Raw genomic sequence first — 18947 nt, 5'->3', positions numbered from 1 at the left:
TTGCAGGTTAAAATTTAAGTTAAAATTTGGAAACTCCAGTGCCCAAGAATGCAGAAGACTGCAGAAAAAGCCTAGCCAGGTCCATCACAGGTACTGAACTCCCATCCATTGAAGACATCTAGGAAGGCAGTCAATATTATGAAGGATCTCCATCGCATTGGTCATAATTCTTCAGGCAGAAGGAAGGAACCCTGAATTCCAGCACCTCTATTTTCAAGAGCTGTTTTTTTCCCCAAGTTATCAGGTATTGAATCTCCCAATATGGAGCGTCGGGAGCTTGGATGGGCGGTTGGTGGAAATGTGGGTCCGCAGGGGCATGGCGTGATGGCATAGGGAGAAGACGTGAAAAAACATCTCCCCCTGGCAGAACAATTAAAAACCTGATTTTAAAGTTTTTAAACTTTTTTAGAAAATATGAATATCTTGCAGATATATCCTGAAAGCAATTATGAGGAAAACAAAAGTATAAGTAGTTTAAAAAAAATGACTTCTAAACAGCTATCAAGTACAGAAGAACTTAGTCCTATCTTTGAAGTGGAGCCTCCAGAGTCGATTCTTCCTCACCCAAGGCCGCAACAGCAGTCCCTGGGTAAGATCCATTCAATTCCAGCACCAACTTCACGCAGCGTTGAAGAAGATAGCGCCGGTGCCCAAAGATGTCCTCCGGATCACGAGGAGCAATCGTGCATGTGCGAGGTTCCACGCATGCACTTTATATCGAGTGCGACCCAAGCTGTGGGGGAACCCAACTTCTCTTGGCCCAGTGATGCTTGGCTGATGGGAGGGTGGGATCCAAACCTGCAGTTGGGCTGAAATGCCATCTGTATCGACAGAGGAGGAAGAAGGCGACATTGGAGGGGGACTGGAAGAAGAATAAATTTATCCAGGTATGGAGGAGGAAGAGACTGTTATGTACAAGGGTAGGCCCATATCCAAACAGTTTTCAACAAAGTTTAAATCTGATCCTCAGTATTCAGATCCGCCATCACAAGTTGATACATCTAAACAGATAGGAAATTTGGCAACTCAGATGGGTCAGGGTTTTTCATCTATGAAGGAGTAACTTACTGATATGAAGGGGGAAATATCATCTATTAAGTTGAATGTGGCAAAGTGTGTGAAAATGGTGGATAAGGTACAAGATAAATTTAAGAAGATTGAAGAAGATTTTCATGACTGTAAGGTTGATGTGGAACAATGTAAAGAAAAGATGGGTCAGATGGAGGAGTCATTCACTGTTTAGGAAATTCAGAGAAATGATTTATTGAAGAAAATTGGTGCGTTGGAGAATCAAAGTCGAAGGAATAATGTTAAAATTGTTGGACTTCCAGAAGATTTTGGTTCAAAATTTTCAGAAGGGGATTCCTGAAGTTTTGGGGAAAGAATATTTTCCGAATGGTTTGGAATTGGAGAGAGCTCACCCAAAAGGAAGGAAACCTCTTCCAGGTCAAGCTCCACGTTCTATCCTGATTAGATGTTTACGCTATCCACATTATAGTTGTAGTTCAAAATGTGAGAAGTAATCAAGGCCCCTTGGTGGTTAAGAAGCTGTTATTAAACGTCGTAAAGAATTTAATTCTACTAAAGCTGTTTTGTGGAAGAAAGGATACAAATTTGTTTTTCAATATCCTACTGTACTTAAAGTTTTTTATGGAGACTTTCAATCTCAGTTCTTTAGTGACGATGCTGAAGCTCTCACATTTTCTAATTCTCTACTGGATAATAAACAGATGAAAAGTCAAGAAAGTTTTTCCCAACAGTCTGTTCCAGTTCAGAAGGGGAAGAATGGAAGGTGAGAGGAGGAATCTCAGCAGTTGATTGATATTGACATCAACGATGATCAAGTGAATAGAGATCTACAGGAGGCGTATCATACCTGAAATGATTTGTTGAATATTTTTTTTTGTTCTGTTCGGTGGTGGTGGTGGGGGGGGTTTGACTACTGATCCTTCTGAAGTCGTTGGCCACCTTGTAGCATTGGTCACTCCTGCATAATTGAGGGGGGTACAGTATTAATGTTTTGTGGGGATTTTTTATATATGGGGTTTCTTTCTTTTTTCTTTTGAGGAGATTATTTACTCTTTTTTGTGTGGTTGCCATGGAGAGCAGTTTCATCATGTGTGGTAAGGTGGTTTTTGAAATGAATTGTAATGATGGCTAATGTAAATTTTTATACTTTTATTGTTAACGGGCTTAATAATCTGATTGAAAGAAAAAGAGTATTGGCGTATATTAAAAAATTGAAGGTTAATGTTGCATTTTTGCAAGAAACACATTTGACTGAGAAGGAACATCAGAAATTGAAAAGAGATTGGGTTGGACAAGTTATAGTGTCTTTGTTTAATTCAAAAGCAAGAGGAGTAGCTATTTTGACTAATAAAAAATTATCTTTTAAATTGGAATCAGTTATTGAGTCAGTTGGTAGACTTAATTGTTAATTGTACATTTTTTTCTGAGTCTCAGACATTAATGAATGTTTATGCTCCTAATATAGAGGATGGGAAATTTATGTTCGATTCGTTTCTGAATCTAAATCAAGCATATGAAAAAATTATGATAGGAGGTGATTTTAATTGTTGTTTGGATTCATTATTAGATAAATCTCCAAAATCAGTAGTTAGGACTAAAATGACTAAACAATTGATGGTGTTAATGAAAGATATGAATTTAGTAGATAAATGGAAGAGGTTAAATCCTTAAAGAGAAAGATATTTTGTTTTATTCACTTTGTTATGATTCTATTTCTAAAATAGATTTACTTTTGATATCAGCACAATTGCAAGGCCAGGTATTGAAGGCCGAATATAAGAGTAGGATTTTGTCTGATCATTTTTTTGTTATTAATAACATGTATTAGTTCATAGAGAATTGACAATATATATCGTTGGAGATGTAATTCTTTGTTGTTGAAAAATGTTGAATTTTGTAATTTTATAAGAGATCAAATGCAGCTTTTTTTGAAAATAAATATAGATTCAATTAATAGTAAATCTGCTTATGGGATGCTTTAAAAGCATATTTGAAGGATCAGATTATTAGTTTTACTGCTAAAATTAAGAAACATGTAGCTGATGCAATTAAATTAGAGAAGGAGATAGAAATTTTAGAAAAATATTTACAGCAAAATTCAATGGAAATTAAGAAAATACGTTTAACTAGTATGAAGTTACGTTAAAATTCATTACAAACATAAATTTGAGAAATTATTACAGAGAACTAGACAAAGGTATTATGAATTAGGGGAAAGAGCTCATAAAGTATTAACTTGGCAGTTAAAAATGGAATGAGCTTTCAGAACAATAAATGCTATTAGACATGAATCAATGATTACATACAAACCTAAAAAAATTAATGATGTGTTGAGAAATTTTTGAGAAATTGTATACTTCTGAAGTAGTGGAGGATGAGGTTAAAATTGATAATTTTTTATCTGAGTTGGATTTACCTTTTTTGAGTGGTAAGGATATTAAAGATCTGGATTCTTCTTTTACTGCTAAAGAAGTAATAGATGCACTTCGATCTATGCCAAATGGGAAGTCTCCAGGGAATAATGGTTTTACTTCTGAATTTTATTTAAAAATTTCAGGACTTATTAATTCCTTTATTGATAGAAGTATTAAAACAGGTGACTGAGGTTCATTCTTTTCCAGATTCTTTTTCTCAAGCAATTATTACAGTTATCCTGAAGAAAAAATTTCATCATTAAATGTTGATTATAAAATTGTAGTGAAAGTTCTGACTAATACATTGGCTAAATATTTACCAGATTTAATTCATTTAGATCAGGTGGATTTTATTAAAAATTGTTATTTGGCAGATAATATTGTGAAGTTGATTTCTTTAATTAATGTTTCTCAGGAGGGATCCAACCTACCAATGGTTATTTTGTTGGATGCAGAAAAGACCTTTGATGGAGTAGAGTGGAGTTTTTTTATTTAAAGTTTAAGAGAAATTTAAATTTGGCCCCTTTTTTATTGGTTGGATTAAGGCCTACTGTTAGATTTGTGACAAATGGACAGTTATCTTTACCTTTTATGTTGACCAAATTGATAGACAAGGCTGCCCTTTGTCACCAACTCTATATGCATTAGATATTGAACCTTTGTCTCAGGTGATTAGACAAGATAGTAATATTAAAGGTATTAAGGTGAAATCTGATGAATTTAAAATGAACTTGTTTGCAGATGATATTTTGATATATTTAACTGAACCTCAGAATTCTTTGAGGAGGTTACATGACAGATTGGAGCAGTATGGTGATATATCAAGTTATAAAATTAATTGGGAAAAGAGAAGATTATGTCCTTAGCTGAAATGGATTATTCCTCATTTAGACATATTGTGAAATTTAAATGGTCGGATCACTTTAAGTATTTAGGTGTTAAGATAGATTGTAATTATAGTCATTTATATGAATTAAATTATTTGCCGTTATTGTCTAAAATTAAATATGATTTGAATCGATGGAAAGATTCACTGATTACATTAATAGGAAGAGTTAATTGTATTAAAATGAATATTTTTCCTCAAATTCAGTATTTATTTCAATGTATTCCTTGTAAGATTCCTCAAAAATTTTTTTAAGTATTTAAATGCATTGGTGAGGAAATTTTAATGGAAGGATAAAATGGTAAGGGTATTGTTACATAAATTAACTTGGAAATATGAATTAGGAGGTCTGCAACTTCCTAATTTTTAAAATTATTATTATGCAGCACAATTGAAATTTATTAATAGGATGTTTGAAATAGATAAACCTTTGATATGGGCTAATATTGAATTATCTCAAATTGGTGAGAAGAAGATGAATCAGTTTATTTATAGATGGAATCCTAAGTTATTGAGCAGTTATAATTTACCTGTTTTGAAACACTTGATTTATGGTATTAAAAAAAATGAAGTCATAGGTACTCAAGGACAAGATTTCAGGTAAAACTCCATTGTATCAAAATAGGTTTTTTCCGTTTACACTTAATAATCAACTTTTGAAGTTATGGGATCAAAAGGATATTAAATTGGTGCAAGATTGTTATGAAGCAGAATATTTTATTTCTTTTCAAGGAATGAAAGAGAAATATGATACATTTTCAAATACTCTTTTTTTCTTATCAAATTAAAGCTTTATTGTTGGATAATTTTGGGCATACTTTACGGTTACCAAGATAGTCTAAGTTTGAAATTTTACTTACTGAGGTTGGTAAGAAGGGATTTATATCTGAGGTATATGCTTTATTATAGAATAAAAAGGCTTAAGCTGAATATACATGAATCTAGATTGAAATGGGAGAAAGATTTAGGTATATATTTCTCAAGATGATTGGATGAATTTATGTAGGGATAATATGACTATAATTGTAAATGTAAGGTATTGATTAGGTCGGAGCATTGAAAGCTTGGATGGGCAGGTGGCTGAGGTGAGGGTCAGAGTGTCGGGAGCTCAAATGGGTAGGCAGCCAAGGTTAGGGTTCGCATTTGGGTCTTCAGGAGCTTAGATGGATGGGCAGCCAAGGCGAAGATCCAAGGTCGAGTCATTGGGAGCTCAGATGGGTGAGTTGCCGAAGTGAGGATCCACAGTCGGTGTGTCGGGAGCTTCAGGGGGCAGACAGCCAGGACCAAAAATAGAGGGGTCGACTTTTACGTGCGATATGTGGAAAATACCAGATTTTTGGAACACAAATTGGTGGTTGACATTTACACGGTATTGACTTTTACATGCGTACATATGGTAGATGGACTATATTCCACGTGGATCTGTTCTGGGACCCTTGCTCTTTGTGATTTTTGTGAATAACTTGAATGAGGAAGTGGAGTCGTGAGTTAGTTTGCAGATGACACATAGGTTAAAAGTGTATTGGATCATGAGAAGGTTGTCATAGGTTACAAAGGGATATAGACAGGTTAGAGAAATGGGTGGAGAAGTGGCAAGAGGAGTTCAGTTTGGAAAAGTATGAAACTGACATTTTGGAAGAGTGAAATTGAAGGCAGAGAACATGGTTAATGACAGAATTCTTAGCAGTGTGGAGGAAGAGAGCAATCTTGGGGTCCAAGTCCATAGATCCCTCAAGGTTGCCACGCAAATTCAAAGGGTGGTTAAGAAGGTGTATGAAGTTCTGGTTGTCATTAGGCAAGGGCTTGCGTTCAAGAGCCACAAGTATTGTTGCAGCTCTATAAAGTTCTGCTTAGATCACAGAAAATACTGTGTTCATTCTAGTTGCCTCGTTATAAGAATGTGAAAGCTTTTGACAGGAGATTTACCAAGATGCTGCCTGCATTGGAGATCAATGTTGAGTTAGCTAGTGCTCTTCTCTTTGGAGTGATAGAGGATGAGAGGTGACTTAATAAAGGTGTATGAGATTATGAGAGGCTGTAGAGCTGGACACAGCCAAGAAAAACTCAGCCACCACGTTGAAAGTCGTTAACGACTGTTTTATTCAAATTCAGCGCGTGCCCCTTTAAGGCCAATGTGAGCTCAGTCACCGCTTGCGTGGTGACGTCATAATTGCTGCCTCAGGCGCGCGCTGGTTAGGAGACTTGAGGCAGGGAGAAACCCTGATGGCGCCATCTACCCAAGCTGCCCCGCCACGTGGCGTTACACGCAGGGCCGGTTCACCATGAGAGAGAGCGCTGCCACACAACACCCCCTAGAACCAGCTACGCATCCCGCTGCTTAGTCGGGCGGCCCCGGCGTTTGGCAATGCCGTTTGCACCAGTCGTGATAGGTCCAAGTGCGCCGTCTACAAACGGTCCACGGTGAAAAGTTCATCTTTAACCTCTATGTCCAAAGTGAAAGTCCTGCCGGACCGCTGGAGGACCTTGTATGGACCTTCGTAGGGGTGTTGCAAGGGTGCCATATGTGGGCCACTTTGAACAAATACGAATTAAATCGAGTCCAGCTCTTTGAGACGATGTGTAGGCCGGGCGCCGTGATGCGAGGGAGGCGGAGGGGCTAGCGAGGATAGTTTCTTATGGAGATCCGCCAAAAGGTTCGTGTGCTTGGACATGACGTTGAGTTCTGGGCCAAAGAATTTACCAGGCAGCGAGAACGGTGCGCCGTCGACCAGTTCCGCAGAAGACTCCTGTAGGTCCTCCTTGGGTGCTGTTCTGATGCTGAGGAGGACCCAGGGCAGTCCGTCTGCCCACCCTGGGCTGGTGAGGTGAGCCATGAGGCTGGATTTCAGATGACGATGAAACCTCTCCACCAAACTATTTGCTTGTGGGTGGTAGGCTGTGATGTGGTGGAGTTTAACCCCCAGGAGGTTCGCCAGCTGAACCCAGAGTGCAGAGGTGAACTGGGCACCCCTGTCACTGGTTATGTGCGCCGGGACTACGAATCTAGCGATCCAATGGCTGACTAGGTACCTGGCGCATGTTTCTGTGGAAGCCTCTTTGATAGGAACGACCTCTGGCCGATCGACTATTGTGAGAAGGTGGCGCGCTTCTCTGGACACAGGCAGGGGGCCTACGACATCGACGTGGATGTGCTGAAATCTTCGCACCGCTGGGTTGAATTGCTGGATTGGGCCCTGCATATGCCAGTCAACCTTGGAGGTCTGGTACCTGGTGCAGCTCCTCTCCATCTCGTCCACCTCATTTTTGTGCCCGTGCCACAGAAACTGCTCTGCCACCATTTGCATCGAAGTCTTCACCGAAGGGTGGGTTAGGTCGTGGACTAAACTGCAAAACCTCGACCTCCACTGTGGTGGGACTACTGGGTGTGGCGAGCCGGTGGAGGCATTGCAGAGCAGCGTGTCTGGGCAGTGGGGCAACTGAATGTCCCGGAACTCAAGGCCAGAGATGACAGTCCAGAGAGCCTGTGTCTCTGTGTCCAGCTTCTGGGCCTGTACCAATTGTATGTAGTCAAGGCTGGGGGCGAGAAAGTGCATCCGCCACGGCGTTGTCTTTGCCTCCTCTGTGCTGGATGTTGGTGGTGAGCTCTGACACATAGGAGAGGTGGCGTTGCTGGCAAGCCAACCACGGATCTTTGGCCATTGCAAGTGCCTGTGTCAGGGGCTTGTGGTCCGTGAACACTGTGAAGGGTCTGCCCTCCAGAAAGTATTGAAAGTGGCGGATGGTGAGGTATAGCGTTAGGAGCTCCCGGTCGAAAGCGCTGTACTTCAGCTCCAGCGGGCGCAGCTGTTTGCTAAAGAAGGCCAGCGGGATCTACTGCTCGAGTACGCCCCCTACTGCTGTGGCTGAGGCTTCCATCGAGAGCGCCATGTGTGCCTCCGGGTGTGGGTGCACCAATAGAGTTGCGTTGGTGAGGGCCTCCTTTGTTGCTGCAAAAGCAGTCATTGCCTCTTCTGACCAGGTCAGGACTTTCTCCTTAGCAGTGATCAATGTGAATAGCTGTTGTATGGTGTGGGCGGCGCCGGGGTGAACCGATGATAAAAATTTACCATTCCCACAAACTCCTGCAGGCCTTTGAGGGTGGTTCACTTGGAGAACCGCTGGACGGCCGCGACCTTCTCTGGCGCTGGGGCAACACCTGCTGCTGAGATGGTGTGCCCTAGAAACTGCAGCATCTGCTTGCCACATTGACCATGAGGCCAAACTCCGCCAGTTGGGCAAACGGGGTACAGAGATGGGCCTTGTGCTCTTCGCGGTTGCGGCTGGTAAGAAGGATATCATCCAGATAGATAGTCCAAGTCCCTACCCACTGCATCCACGAGGCGCTGAAAAGTCTGGGCCACGTTCTTGAGGCCGAAAGGCATACGCAGGAATTCAAAGGGGCCAAAGTGGGTGATGATTGCCTTCTTGCCGAAGTCCTTGGGGTCGACCGGGATCTGATGATACTCCCGCACCAGATCGACCTTGGAGAAGACTTGCGTGTCGTGGAGATTGGCCGAGAAGTCTTGAATGTGTGGAACCGGGTACCTGTCTGGAGTGGTTGTGTCATTCAAATGCCGGTAACCACCACAGGGTCTCCTGCCCCTGGAGGATTTGGGGACCATGTGGAGAGTGGATGCCTAGGCATTGTCCGAGCGATGGACAATCCTCAACTCCTGCAGCCAGGAAAACTCCTCTTTTGCCAGCTGCAACTTCTCAGGCGGAAGTCGTCTGGGCTTGGTGTGCAGTGGGGGGGGCTGCGTGGAGATATGGTGGTATACCCCGTGCTGGGGTAAGGTTGCACTGAAATGTTCCTCAGTTGAAACTGCGCCTCCGCCTGCCTGAACCACATACATGGACAATGGGTCCAGAAGGGGGGAAGTTTGATGGCAACGGCATTTATCTCTGCTGAATCCATGTTCTTGAGACAGAGAGGCATCTGGGCTCAACGGAGTCACCAATGTAGAGCTGGACACAGCCAAGAAAGACTTAGCCACCATGCTGAAAGTCGTTAATGACTGTTTTATTCAAATTCAGCGCGCACCCATTTAAGGGCAGTGTGAGTTCAGTCACCGCGTGCGTGGCGACGTCATAATCGCTGCCCCAGGCACGCGCTGGTCAGGAGACTTGAGGCAGGAAGAAACCCTGATGGCGCCGTCTACCCAAGGCTGCCCCGCCACGTGGCGTTACATGCGGAGCTGGTTCACCATTAGAGAGAGCGCTGCCACAAGGCATTGATAGAATAGATTTTTTTCCCACAGTGGTAATGGCCAATACCAGAGGACATCCATTCCAGGTGGATGGAGGAAAGTCCAGGGGCTATGTCAGAGGTAGGTTTTTTTTGCACGGAGTAGTGGGTGCCTGGGCACTTTGTCAGGGCTTGAGGTTGAGGCTGATACAATAGGGGCATTTAAAAGACTCTTGAATAGGCACTTGGATGTAAGAAAGTGGAGGGTTATGAGGTATTGGGAGAGAAGGATTAGATGATCATAGAGTAGATTAGAATGGCATAATGTCATGGGCTAAAGTGTCTGTACTGTGCTATGTTCAAAAATGAAGATCAAACTAAAACTTTCAGAATTAATATAAATATTGAAGTTCTAGTTTGTTCCTTATTTTCTGCATAAAGATCTACAGTAATTTCAAGTGAACCACATTCAGTTGCACTTGTAGAGCAAAAGCAAGCAGTATTTCTGAAATTAGTTACACAAATAATCTTCCATTTAGCTTATAACATGAATGGAATATGCATTTTGATTACCACTTGTATAATGTGTCTGTATGAAATTATTTAAATTTTTCATTAAAAATTATGTATAAAATTAATGTGATCTCACTTTCAAATTCTCTCTTCAGTGATGCTGATTAATTCATTTTAAAGTAAAAATATGACCGATTATTCTCCATCCTTGTTCTAATCAACCTCAATGGCATACCTGAATCCTTATATCAAAAGATCATTTCCTATCACATCAGAGACTTGTGTATTTTCTATGTCATTCACTGGTCTCATAAAAAGGAAAAATAATTTCAATTCAACAAAAAACTGATTTAAAGATCCATAATTCTCATATTTTGTGGAATTTTGTAATTGTGTTCAGATTAGCTGCAAAGTTTTATAGAAATGGTATAAAACTATTATCTGCTGTTTTAGTTAAATAAAATTGAAAGTTAATTTAACCATTTGCAAAGATATAAAGGTTCAGAATAATTTCTATTTTTGACTGAAAATAATATTTTGCTAGGCCTTGTCCCCAGCCTTTTAATTCTGGCATCTGCCTGCTTTTTACTCATGCCTAGAAGCAGGTCTTAGGCCTGAAATGTCTGTTATATATCTTTACCTCTTATGGATGCTGCGAGTCCGGCTGAATTTCTCCATTATTTTTACTACAATCACAGCGTCTGCAGACTTTTGTTTTTCACTCCTTTTTCGTGTATTTGTCTTTAAGTAAGCACTTCAAATTGTGTCAAATAATCGTTTTTGACAATTCTTCTCTGCATGCATAATAATTTGCCACTACCTTGTATTATGCATAATAATTTGCCACTGTTAAATGCTCACAGTTTGATTTTTGGTTTGGTTTTCTTTGCAGTATAAAAGTTGGGTGCCTCCTTTCTTACGTTCCTTATCAACTCTATGCCAAGCAGTCAAATGTCCAGAAAGGATTGAACTTCACTGTGAATAAACCTGACGAACCTACACCTGGCCCGAGCAATATTTACAAACTTAATAGAAAAGTGTGAGTAATTTCAGTAGTTTAAAATCTTGGTTGAAACTTGTAATTTTCTTTTTGGTTAGTTTGGACTCATTTTGGGCTTTATGATTGTTGAGTTTCGCAAACAAACTGAAGACTGATAAAGTTGATGGTTTTTCAGAAAGATTCCAGCTGCTTCTAGGTAGAAGTTCCAATTGCAGTACTATAACCGAGGAAAAAAAACTGGGTTGCAATTTGCGACATTTAATCAGTAATTTCATCAAATCCTCAATCTAATTTAGTGGTTTAATTAGAATTTTTAAAAATCTCAAGTATGTAAACAAAACATTTATTTGAGTAGATAAAAAATTTCTGGTGGAACTCAACAGGTCAGACATCATCCATGGGTTGAAATTCTCAGTCAATGTTTCAGGTCTGAACCCTTTATCGGTGATATTGCACACAAAAAGGGGAACAAAACTGGAGAGGGGCCTAAGAGGACAGAAGGAGTGGGAGGTAGAATGATTATTCTAGGAAAAATTAGACTAATTATTAGGAAAAGAAAAGTTAGAGAGATAAAGTACAAGAGTAGGTAAAAGATGGAAAGAGTTGAATCAGATCAAGGTAAGGCTTACCTAAAATTAGAAATATCAATGTTCATGTCATTAAGTTTAAGCTATCCATGGGGAATATGATGTGTTGTTCCTCAAGTGTACAATTAGCCTTGCCCTGACAACTGATGAGGCCAAGAACCCACATGTCACTGTAGGAGTTGTTGGAAGAATTAAAATGATTGACTACAGGAAGCTCAAATTTAGACCCACAAAGTAGTGTTTGTTGAAACATTTACCATTTATCTGTGTTTGGTCTCACTGATGTAGAGGATGTCACACCGAAGAAGTATATTAAGTGGGATTAGTGCAGGTTAAGCTCTCCCTCACCAAGAAGGTTTGTGGCCCCGGGTAGAAGTGAGGGTGGAGATTTAGCGACAAGTTTTACACTTCCTGCAGATGCAACAGGAAGTGCCTGAGTCTGTGGGTCTAAACTTAATTGTAACAAAGATCATCCATCCTGTGCCCTCTTAGTCTGCAACACTTAGCTGTACCATCTTCCTCCATCACCTCTCCACACTGTCCAGCAGGGTTATTACTGCACTCACTTCATACATGGTCAACCTGTCCAGTTATTGCCATAGAATTAAAAACAACTACCGCTGTTACCTCTAGTGTTTTCCTGAGGATCTGTCCTTGGCCACCCTCTATTTCTCAAATGCATGAGTCATCATTATTTTTCCCATAATTTCTGATTGTTATAAATTTAAATTTAGACATACAGCCATTTCAGCCCATGAGTTTCTGCTGCCCAAATTACCTACACCCCCAGTACATTTAATTGGTACCCTATTAACCTACACCCCCCAATATATTTCAAATGGTAGGAGGGAACTGGAGCCCCCGGGGAAAACCTACACAGATACGGGGAGAACCTACAAACTCCTTGCAGACAGCGCGGGATTCAAATCCAGGTCCTGATCACTGACGCTGTAACCGCTACGCCAACCATGGCACCCCAAAGTGCAAAAATATGGGTCACTGAGTTAACAGAGATGATGTATTATTTTTACAGAACAAAAAATATGAATCATTTCTGTTTTTTTAGAAAAAGTATAACCAATAACCAAGAGAATGTGGAACACAAGGAAAATGGAAACCAAATCAACAGTGGAATGAATGGATGGGATAAAAGCAGTGAAGATTTTGAACTAATGGAATTGGAGCCTGTTTTTCCTAATGTAAACCACAATGGAGTTCATAGTTGTAGAGACCATTTTTCTGTTTATAACACCAGTGAGCCCAATTCTAATAGTGCCTTAAAAACACAAGATTATTTAAAACCTTGCAGTGATACTTTGTGGGAAAAAGAACCTGGAACACCTGAAACATTGGAAGAAGAAAGTGATGACTGTGAAACAGATTTTAAAAACTGTGAAGAGCATTTGGCTGAAGGCAGTAGTTTGCTGTCTAATTGCACAAGGACTTCTTCAAATTCTTCATTGAACGAATGCTTCAAAATAAATGGGGCTAACCAATCTGCCATTCAAGGGATAGCAAGAATGTCAAATACTTCCGAGCCTTCGCCTACCAAGGGATCTTTCCATTGGTCATCTAAACCTGCAGACCCAAGTTTTATATCTGAGTTTTATGCCCATTCAAGACTGCATCACATAGCAATGTGGAAGTGTGAGTTTACAGAATATGTGAACAGACTTCAAAAACAAAATAGTGGTATGTACCCAGGCAGAGAGAAACTAAAAAGAATCAATCTGGAAAAGTTTCAGAAAAATCCTTGTAGCACCAACCATTTGGGTAAGATTCTACTGAGTTGTTTTACATTTTTAGGCTGTACACATTTTCTTTTCATTTGCATGAAATTTCCTTTCTGAAAGTTTTTTCTGAAGGGAACGATTAAGATTTCCATTCAGTAATTTAAACAAAAGGTTCCAGTAAATGAAATAGTTTTAATAATGCACTTAGAAATGTTTTAAGTATGTGCCACCTCTCTTACTGGAAAATGGATGTATTATTAAGCCGAGAAATTTCTGTGCTCATGAAGGGTACAGAGTACATTGGTGAGGCTCGAGGTGTGCTGATATTGGGGCAAATTTCTTTGAAACTGATGGACAGAGGCAAGAGGCAGAAGGTTTAACCTTGGGATAAAGTGAGAAAACAAAGGTGCCTATAGTGCAAAAGAATTGATAGCCAGGTTGAATCTTTTTGACATGATTCAATAATTGGCCAGGTTCTGATATTAATGACCAAAAGGAGGTGAGGTGCCTCAGATTTTCATCTGTTTACTGTAGGGTCAGAAGGAGCACTTCTCTAATCTCCATATTCAGCTAAATAAAGTTGAGAAACTTACCTTGTTATATGTGTTCTTTGATTTAAATTTTTTTAAATGTTGCTTGTTGGTCCATATGTAGGCCTGAAGTCAATTTAACAACCTTTCATGAGCTCCGTCGGGTCAAAACAATCGTCCATTGTGGTCCACCAGACAGATGGTTGGCTCCTTATTTGCATATAAAGGGATTAAAGCCATGTCAATAAGTGGCCTTAAGAAATAGGATAAATAGACACTTCTGCTCATTTAATATTTAATTTTAATGACCCTGTCCTTACTGTCTAATATGTTGAATGGCCAGGTGACCATGTAGCATTTGCTCTATGTACTGTTTTTCTCCACAGGCACTGTGAATCTTCCCAGACACATGAGCTGCATAATGCACATCGACATGGACTGTTTCTTCGTATCAGTGGCCATTCGTGATCATCCAGAAATGAAGGGTTTGTAAATGTTAAAATCTATTTTCATCAATTGTTCCACCAATAAGATACAATATTTATATTGCTGTGACTTTAAACTGAGCATGGAGATAGATTCTTAGGCATTTTATACTTGCATTTAAAACAAAAAGATGTCCAAGGAGAGGATGGAAACATTCAAGAACAAAGGAGGGAATTTATGCTTAGAGTTAGGTGCTAAGTGAGTACTTTGTATTGGTATTTACCAAGAAGGATAAGTATAGTGATAGGGAGCAGAATGTGGATTCTGGACTAGGACTTCCTTCAAAAACCTATGAGACTTGTAGGTCAATTGAGTGAAATTGGGTGGTACTGGCTAATGGGGCTTCTTACTGTGCTGTATGTCTAAATTTAAAAATAAAAATAAAAAAAATGTAATGGAAAAACCAGTCTGTCCGGGTCAGTAGCAGAATGACGAGCACCGTCGCGCTGAGCACTGGCACACCTCATGGCTGTGTGCTCAGCCTATCCTTTTCACGTTATTGACCCATGACTGCATCGCCGGATCCAATTCCAACAGTGTCATCAAGATTGCAGATAATACAGCAGTAGCTGGCCTCATCAACAACAACAATGAGTTGCACTGCAGAAAAAAGGTAGAAAATGTATAATGTGGTGGGAGAGTAACAATCTGAGTCTCAACGTGGACAAGAAGAAGGAAGTATTCGTGGACTTCAGGAGGACCAGAGATGACCACCCTCCACTACACATCAATAACTCGCTAGTAGAGTAAATATTTACCATGTTCCTTGGAATCCACTTAACTAGTGACCTATTATGGGCACACAACTTCTCACTCGTTAGAAGGGCACAACGGTGACTGCACTTCCTGAGAAGACTGAAGTGGGCAAGTCTACCGACCACCATCATGTCAATCTTTAACAGGAGCACTATTTGGAGCCGGCTGCATCACGGCGTGGTATGGTTGTTGTTGAGAAATGGATTAGCGGTCAATCCACAGGGACCAGAAAGACAGCAGAGAGGATTACTGGAGTCTCCCTCCCCCACCCCGCTTCCCCAAAGACGGGATCTATCAGGATCCTGTCTAAAGAGGGCACACAAAATTGTTGAGGATCCCCACCACACTGCACACAGCATCTTTCAACTACTTCCATAGGGAAAGAGATACTGGAGTATCAGAGCTCGCACCACCAGGCTGAGAAACAGCTTCTCGCCCAGGCAGTGAGAATGCTGAATGACCAAACGAACTGCCCGTATTAACCATCTGAGACTCTTATATTCATTAAACAATATTTATTTATTTATTTGTCTGTATGAATACTTGTCCTGCATCTATATTATTTACATGAATGTGTGTTATTTACATGGTTGTGTGTCTGTATGTTTTCCACCGAGAACCAAATGCTGTTTTGTTGGGTTGTACTTGTGTAATCAGATGGTAATAAACTTGACTTGAATTGTATGTAAGGGATTTTTGAGATCAAGAAAGAAGTAATATTGGGTCTTTTGTGCAGCACAAAGATGGATGAGGTCCCTGGGTCTGATGGCATATATCCCCGGTTATTAAAAAAGGCAGTTAAGACATTGCTGGATATTGACAAAGATCTTTTCTAGTGACTGGAGAGGCTCCAGAGGACTGGAGAGTAGCTAATATATTACTTTTGTTCAAGAGTGGAAAAAAAGATAATCCAGGCAAATACAGAATTTAGAAAGGAATCCATTTGACTTGTATTGAGTTAAAGTGATTGTCTTAGGCCAGTTTGATAATGACCATCTCAGGGCAAGTCACTAAGACTCTTGAACTATTTAAGCAATGTGTGTAGTTCACAACAAGTAGATTGGGAATATCTGTATGAATAGATTAGAACTGATTCATTGCAAAAATTTGCTTTCAGTGTTTTCTCTTGAGCAGAAGAATGAGTATAGTTTCATTGTGAAAAATAAAATAAAGGCAAGAACAAAGCTTTTCTATTTCTATCGTCCAGGAAAGCCAGTAGCTGTTACCCACAACAGAGGCCGTGGTCATGTGAATGTCCGACCAAATGCTAACCCACAGTTTGAAATGCAATATTACCAGAAGAAGATGGTAAATGACAGGATGGGTAAGGATTTATAGTTGCTATAATATGTATTTATCTTCTTTCTTTGGCTTGGCTTTGCGGACGAAGATTAATGGAGGGGGTAAATGTCCACGTCAGCTGCAGGCTCGTTTGTGGCTGACAAGTCCGATGCGGGACAGGCAGACACGGTTGCAGCGGTTGCAGGGGAAAATTGGTGGGTTGGGGTTGGGTGTTGGGTTTTTCCTCCTTTGTCTTTTGTCAGTGAGGTGGGCTCTGCGGTCTTCTTCAAAGGAGGTTGCTGCCCGCCGAACTGTGAGGTGCCAAGATGCACGGTTTGAGGTGATATCAGCCCACTGGCGGTGGTCAATGTGGCAGGCACCAAGAGATTTCTTTAGGCAGTCCTTGTACCTCTTCTTTGGTGCACCTCTGTCACGGTGGCCAGTGGAGAGCTCGCCATATAACACGATCTTGGGAAGGCGAAGGTCCTCCATTCTGGAGACGTGACCTACCCAGCGCAGTTGTATCTTCAGCAGCGTGGATTCGATGCCTTCGGCCTCTGCCATTTCGAGTACTTCGATGTTAGGGATGAAGTCGCTCCAATGAATGTTGAGGATGGAGCGGAGACAACGCTACTGGTCAACAATGACTTGGCTTTCTGAACACTTGTGGGTGTATTTTATAAATTTAGTGCTGCTGGTCACAAAAATCACCTTAAATTCTCTTATCATTTGCATTTTTTTAGATATAACCTATTTTTTTGATTTCCTGTCATATTTTAAAACTACTAATATATTGCTCACAAAACAAGCTGTTTTGGTCAGTCCAAGTATGCTTGGCCATGCAGACAGGCTATAAAAGCAGCTCACATATACTGTATAGATCCTGTTGCATTACATTGATATAGATTGAATGCAAGTTGGTCCACATGTTCTTCAGGCAATGGCATATGAGTGTACTTAACAATAGGATTTATTGACTTCAGGAAGATTCAATACAGTCATGTGTCGCTTAATGTCCATGATATGTTTTGTGAAATAGGACGTAATGCAATTTGGACATTGTGCAAATACTATATGGGATACTGTAGAGTACCTGTCTTGACTAAATAGCCAAGATACAGTACACATATGGTACTGTATTTCAGCTAATGTATCTGGCTGTGAATCTGGCCCTTGGCCTCGGACAGTCCCAGTTCAGCTCTTTCCTTCCAAAGTCAGGTCATATATAATTTGTGCCTCAGGACTTTAATCTCCCCATTAATGGATATTGATTTTCTTTTCTGCATTTACCACCTCACAAGGTGTCTCTGTTTATGTTCAGCTTCATTGTGGAAGTCAGCCCGCGCCTCTGAAATGAAATCAGACGAAAAAGAATACACAACAAAAATATCTCTTCAAAGCATGCAGGTCAAAAGAAGTCAAATTTCTATACATCATTCTTAGTGCAGAAGAGCAAAAGCTGACTACATCACAAACAACTTCTATTGTTAACTATTCCATTCCCAAGACACCTAAGCAGATACAGACTTTCTTGGATTAGTTAACTTTTGCAGACAATGGATCTCTAACATGGCTATTTATACTAAAGAATTATTGCCACTTGCTTCAGTAAATGCACCACAGAAACTTAGATTATCCACCCAACAATTAAATGCATTTGAAGATCTAAAAAAAAGCACTTCATACTCAGCCAGCCTTAGGACAACCTCACTATGACCGTCCTTTTCAATTGCATGTGACAATCTCTCAAGGTTACTCAGTATCACTCGCAAGCCAGTGGCTTACTACTCTATTAAATTGGATCCAGTAGCGAAAGGTTTGCTTCCATGTACACAGATTTTAGCATCTTTGCATGAGTGTGTATCTGCAGCAGCTAATCTTTCCCTGCAACAGCCTGTACAAGTCTACGGCACTCTACAACATCATCGTCCATCAAGAACAGAAGATGTTTCGGAGGGGGTATGGTTTGCATCACCTTATGTGGTAGGAAACACCAACTGTCAACCTGTCTCTATCTCTTTAAAGCCTGATACACAGCTAGCGGCCATACCACAATATCCTCTGAAACTAGAAGCGACCACAGGAATTCGAGAACTTGTGAAATCTCTATTGCATCAAGGAATTTTGGTGCCATGTCAATCTCCTTGCAACACTCACATCTTTCTGGTTCCTAAGCCGGGACATACTGAATGGCGACTGGTACAGGATCTGCAAGCTATTAATGACATAGTTATGCCTATGCACCCTATTGTGCCAAATCCTGCCAACTACGCCGATGTGGAAGTCAGCCTACGACTCTGAAATGAAATCAGACTGCAAAAGAAAGCAGCAAAAATATCTCTTCAAAGCCTGCAGGTTTTATTATAAATGTTTAATTTGTATGTGGGAAGTGAGGATGACTAGTCAAGAGATGTCTCAAGCAGACATCTTTCTGAGGTCTCAGCTCTCACTTCAAAGATAAAGATGGTTGCTTCTATATTTATACAATTTCAAATGAGTAAGGGGCAGAACGACCCTCACTCTTAATGTTACATCATTCTATAAATG

The 18947-nt window shown here is 40.5% G+C and overlaps 1 protein-coding gene across 6 annotated transcripts in view; it reads left to right on the top strand.

The window, feature by feature from the left end:
* The window catches only part of rev1 (REV1 DNA directed polymerase), a 124409-nt gene that overhangs the window by 34813 nt on the left and 70649 nt on the right, over positions 1-18947 (top strand). For all 6 annotated transcript variants that reach the window (XM_069891014.1, XM_069891013.1, XM_069891016.1 and 3 more), the window contains exons 5-8: positions 10920-11066; positions 12681-13387; positions 14264-14362; positions 16327-16443. In XM_069891014.1, coding sequence (XP_069747115.1) covers positions 10920-11066; positions 12681-13387; positions 14264-14362; positions 16327-16443 — 1070 coding nt within the window. The remainder of the gene's footprint in view (positions 1-10919; positions 11067-12680; positions 13388-14263; positions 14363-16326; positions 16444-18947) is intronic.

This window comes from Narcine bancroftii, chromosome 7 (genome assembly GCF_036971445.1).
Source record: "Narcine bancroftii isolate sNarBan1 chromosome 7, sNarBan1.hap1, whole genome shotgun sequence".
Lineage (NCBI taxonomy): Eukaryota > Metazoa > Chordata > Chondrichthyes > Torpediniformes > Narcinidae > Narcine > Narcine bancroftii.
Note: the sequence above shows the minus strand (reverse complement) of the source record. Positions and strands in the feature narration are given on the sequence as shown.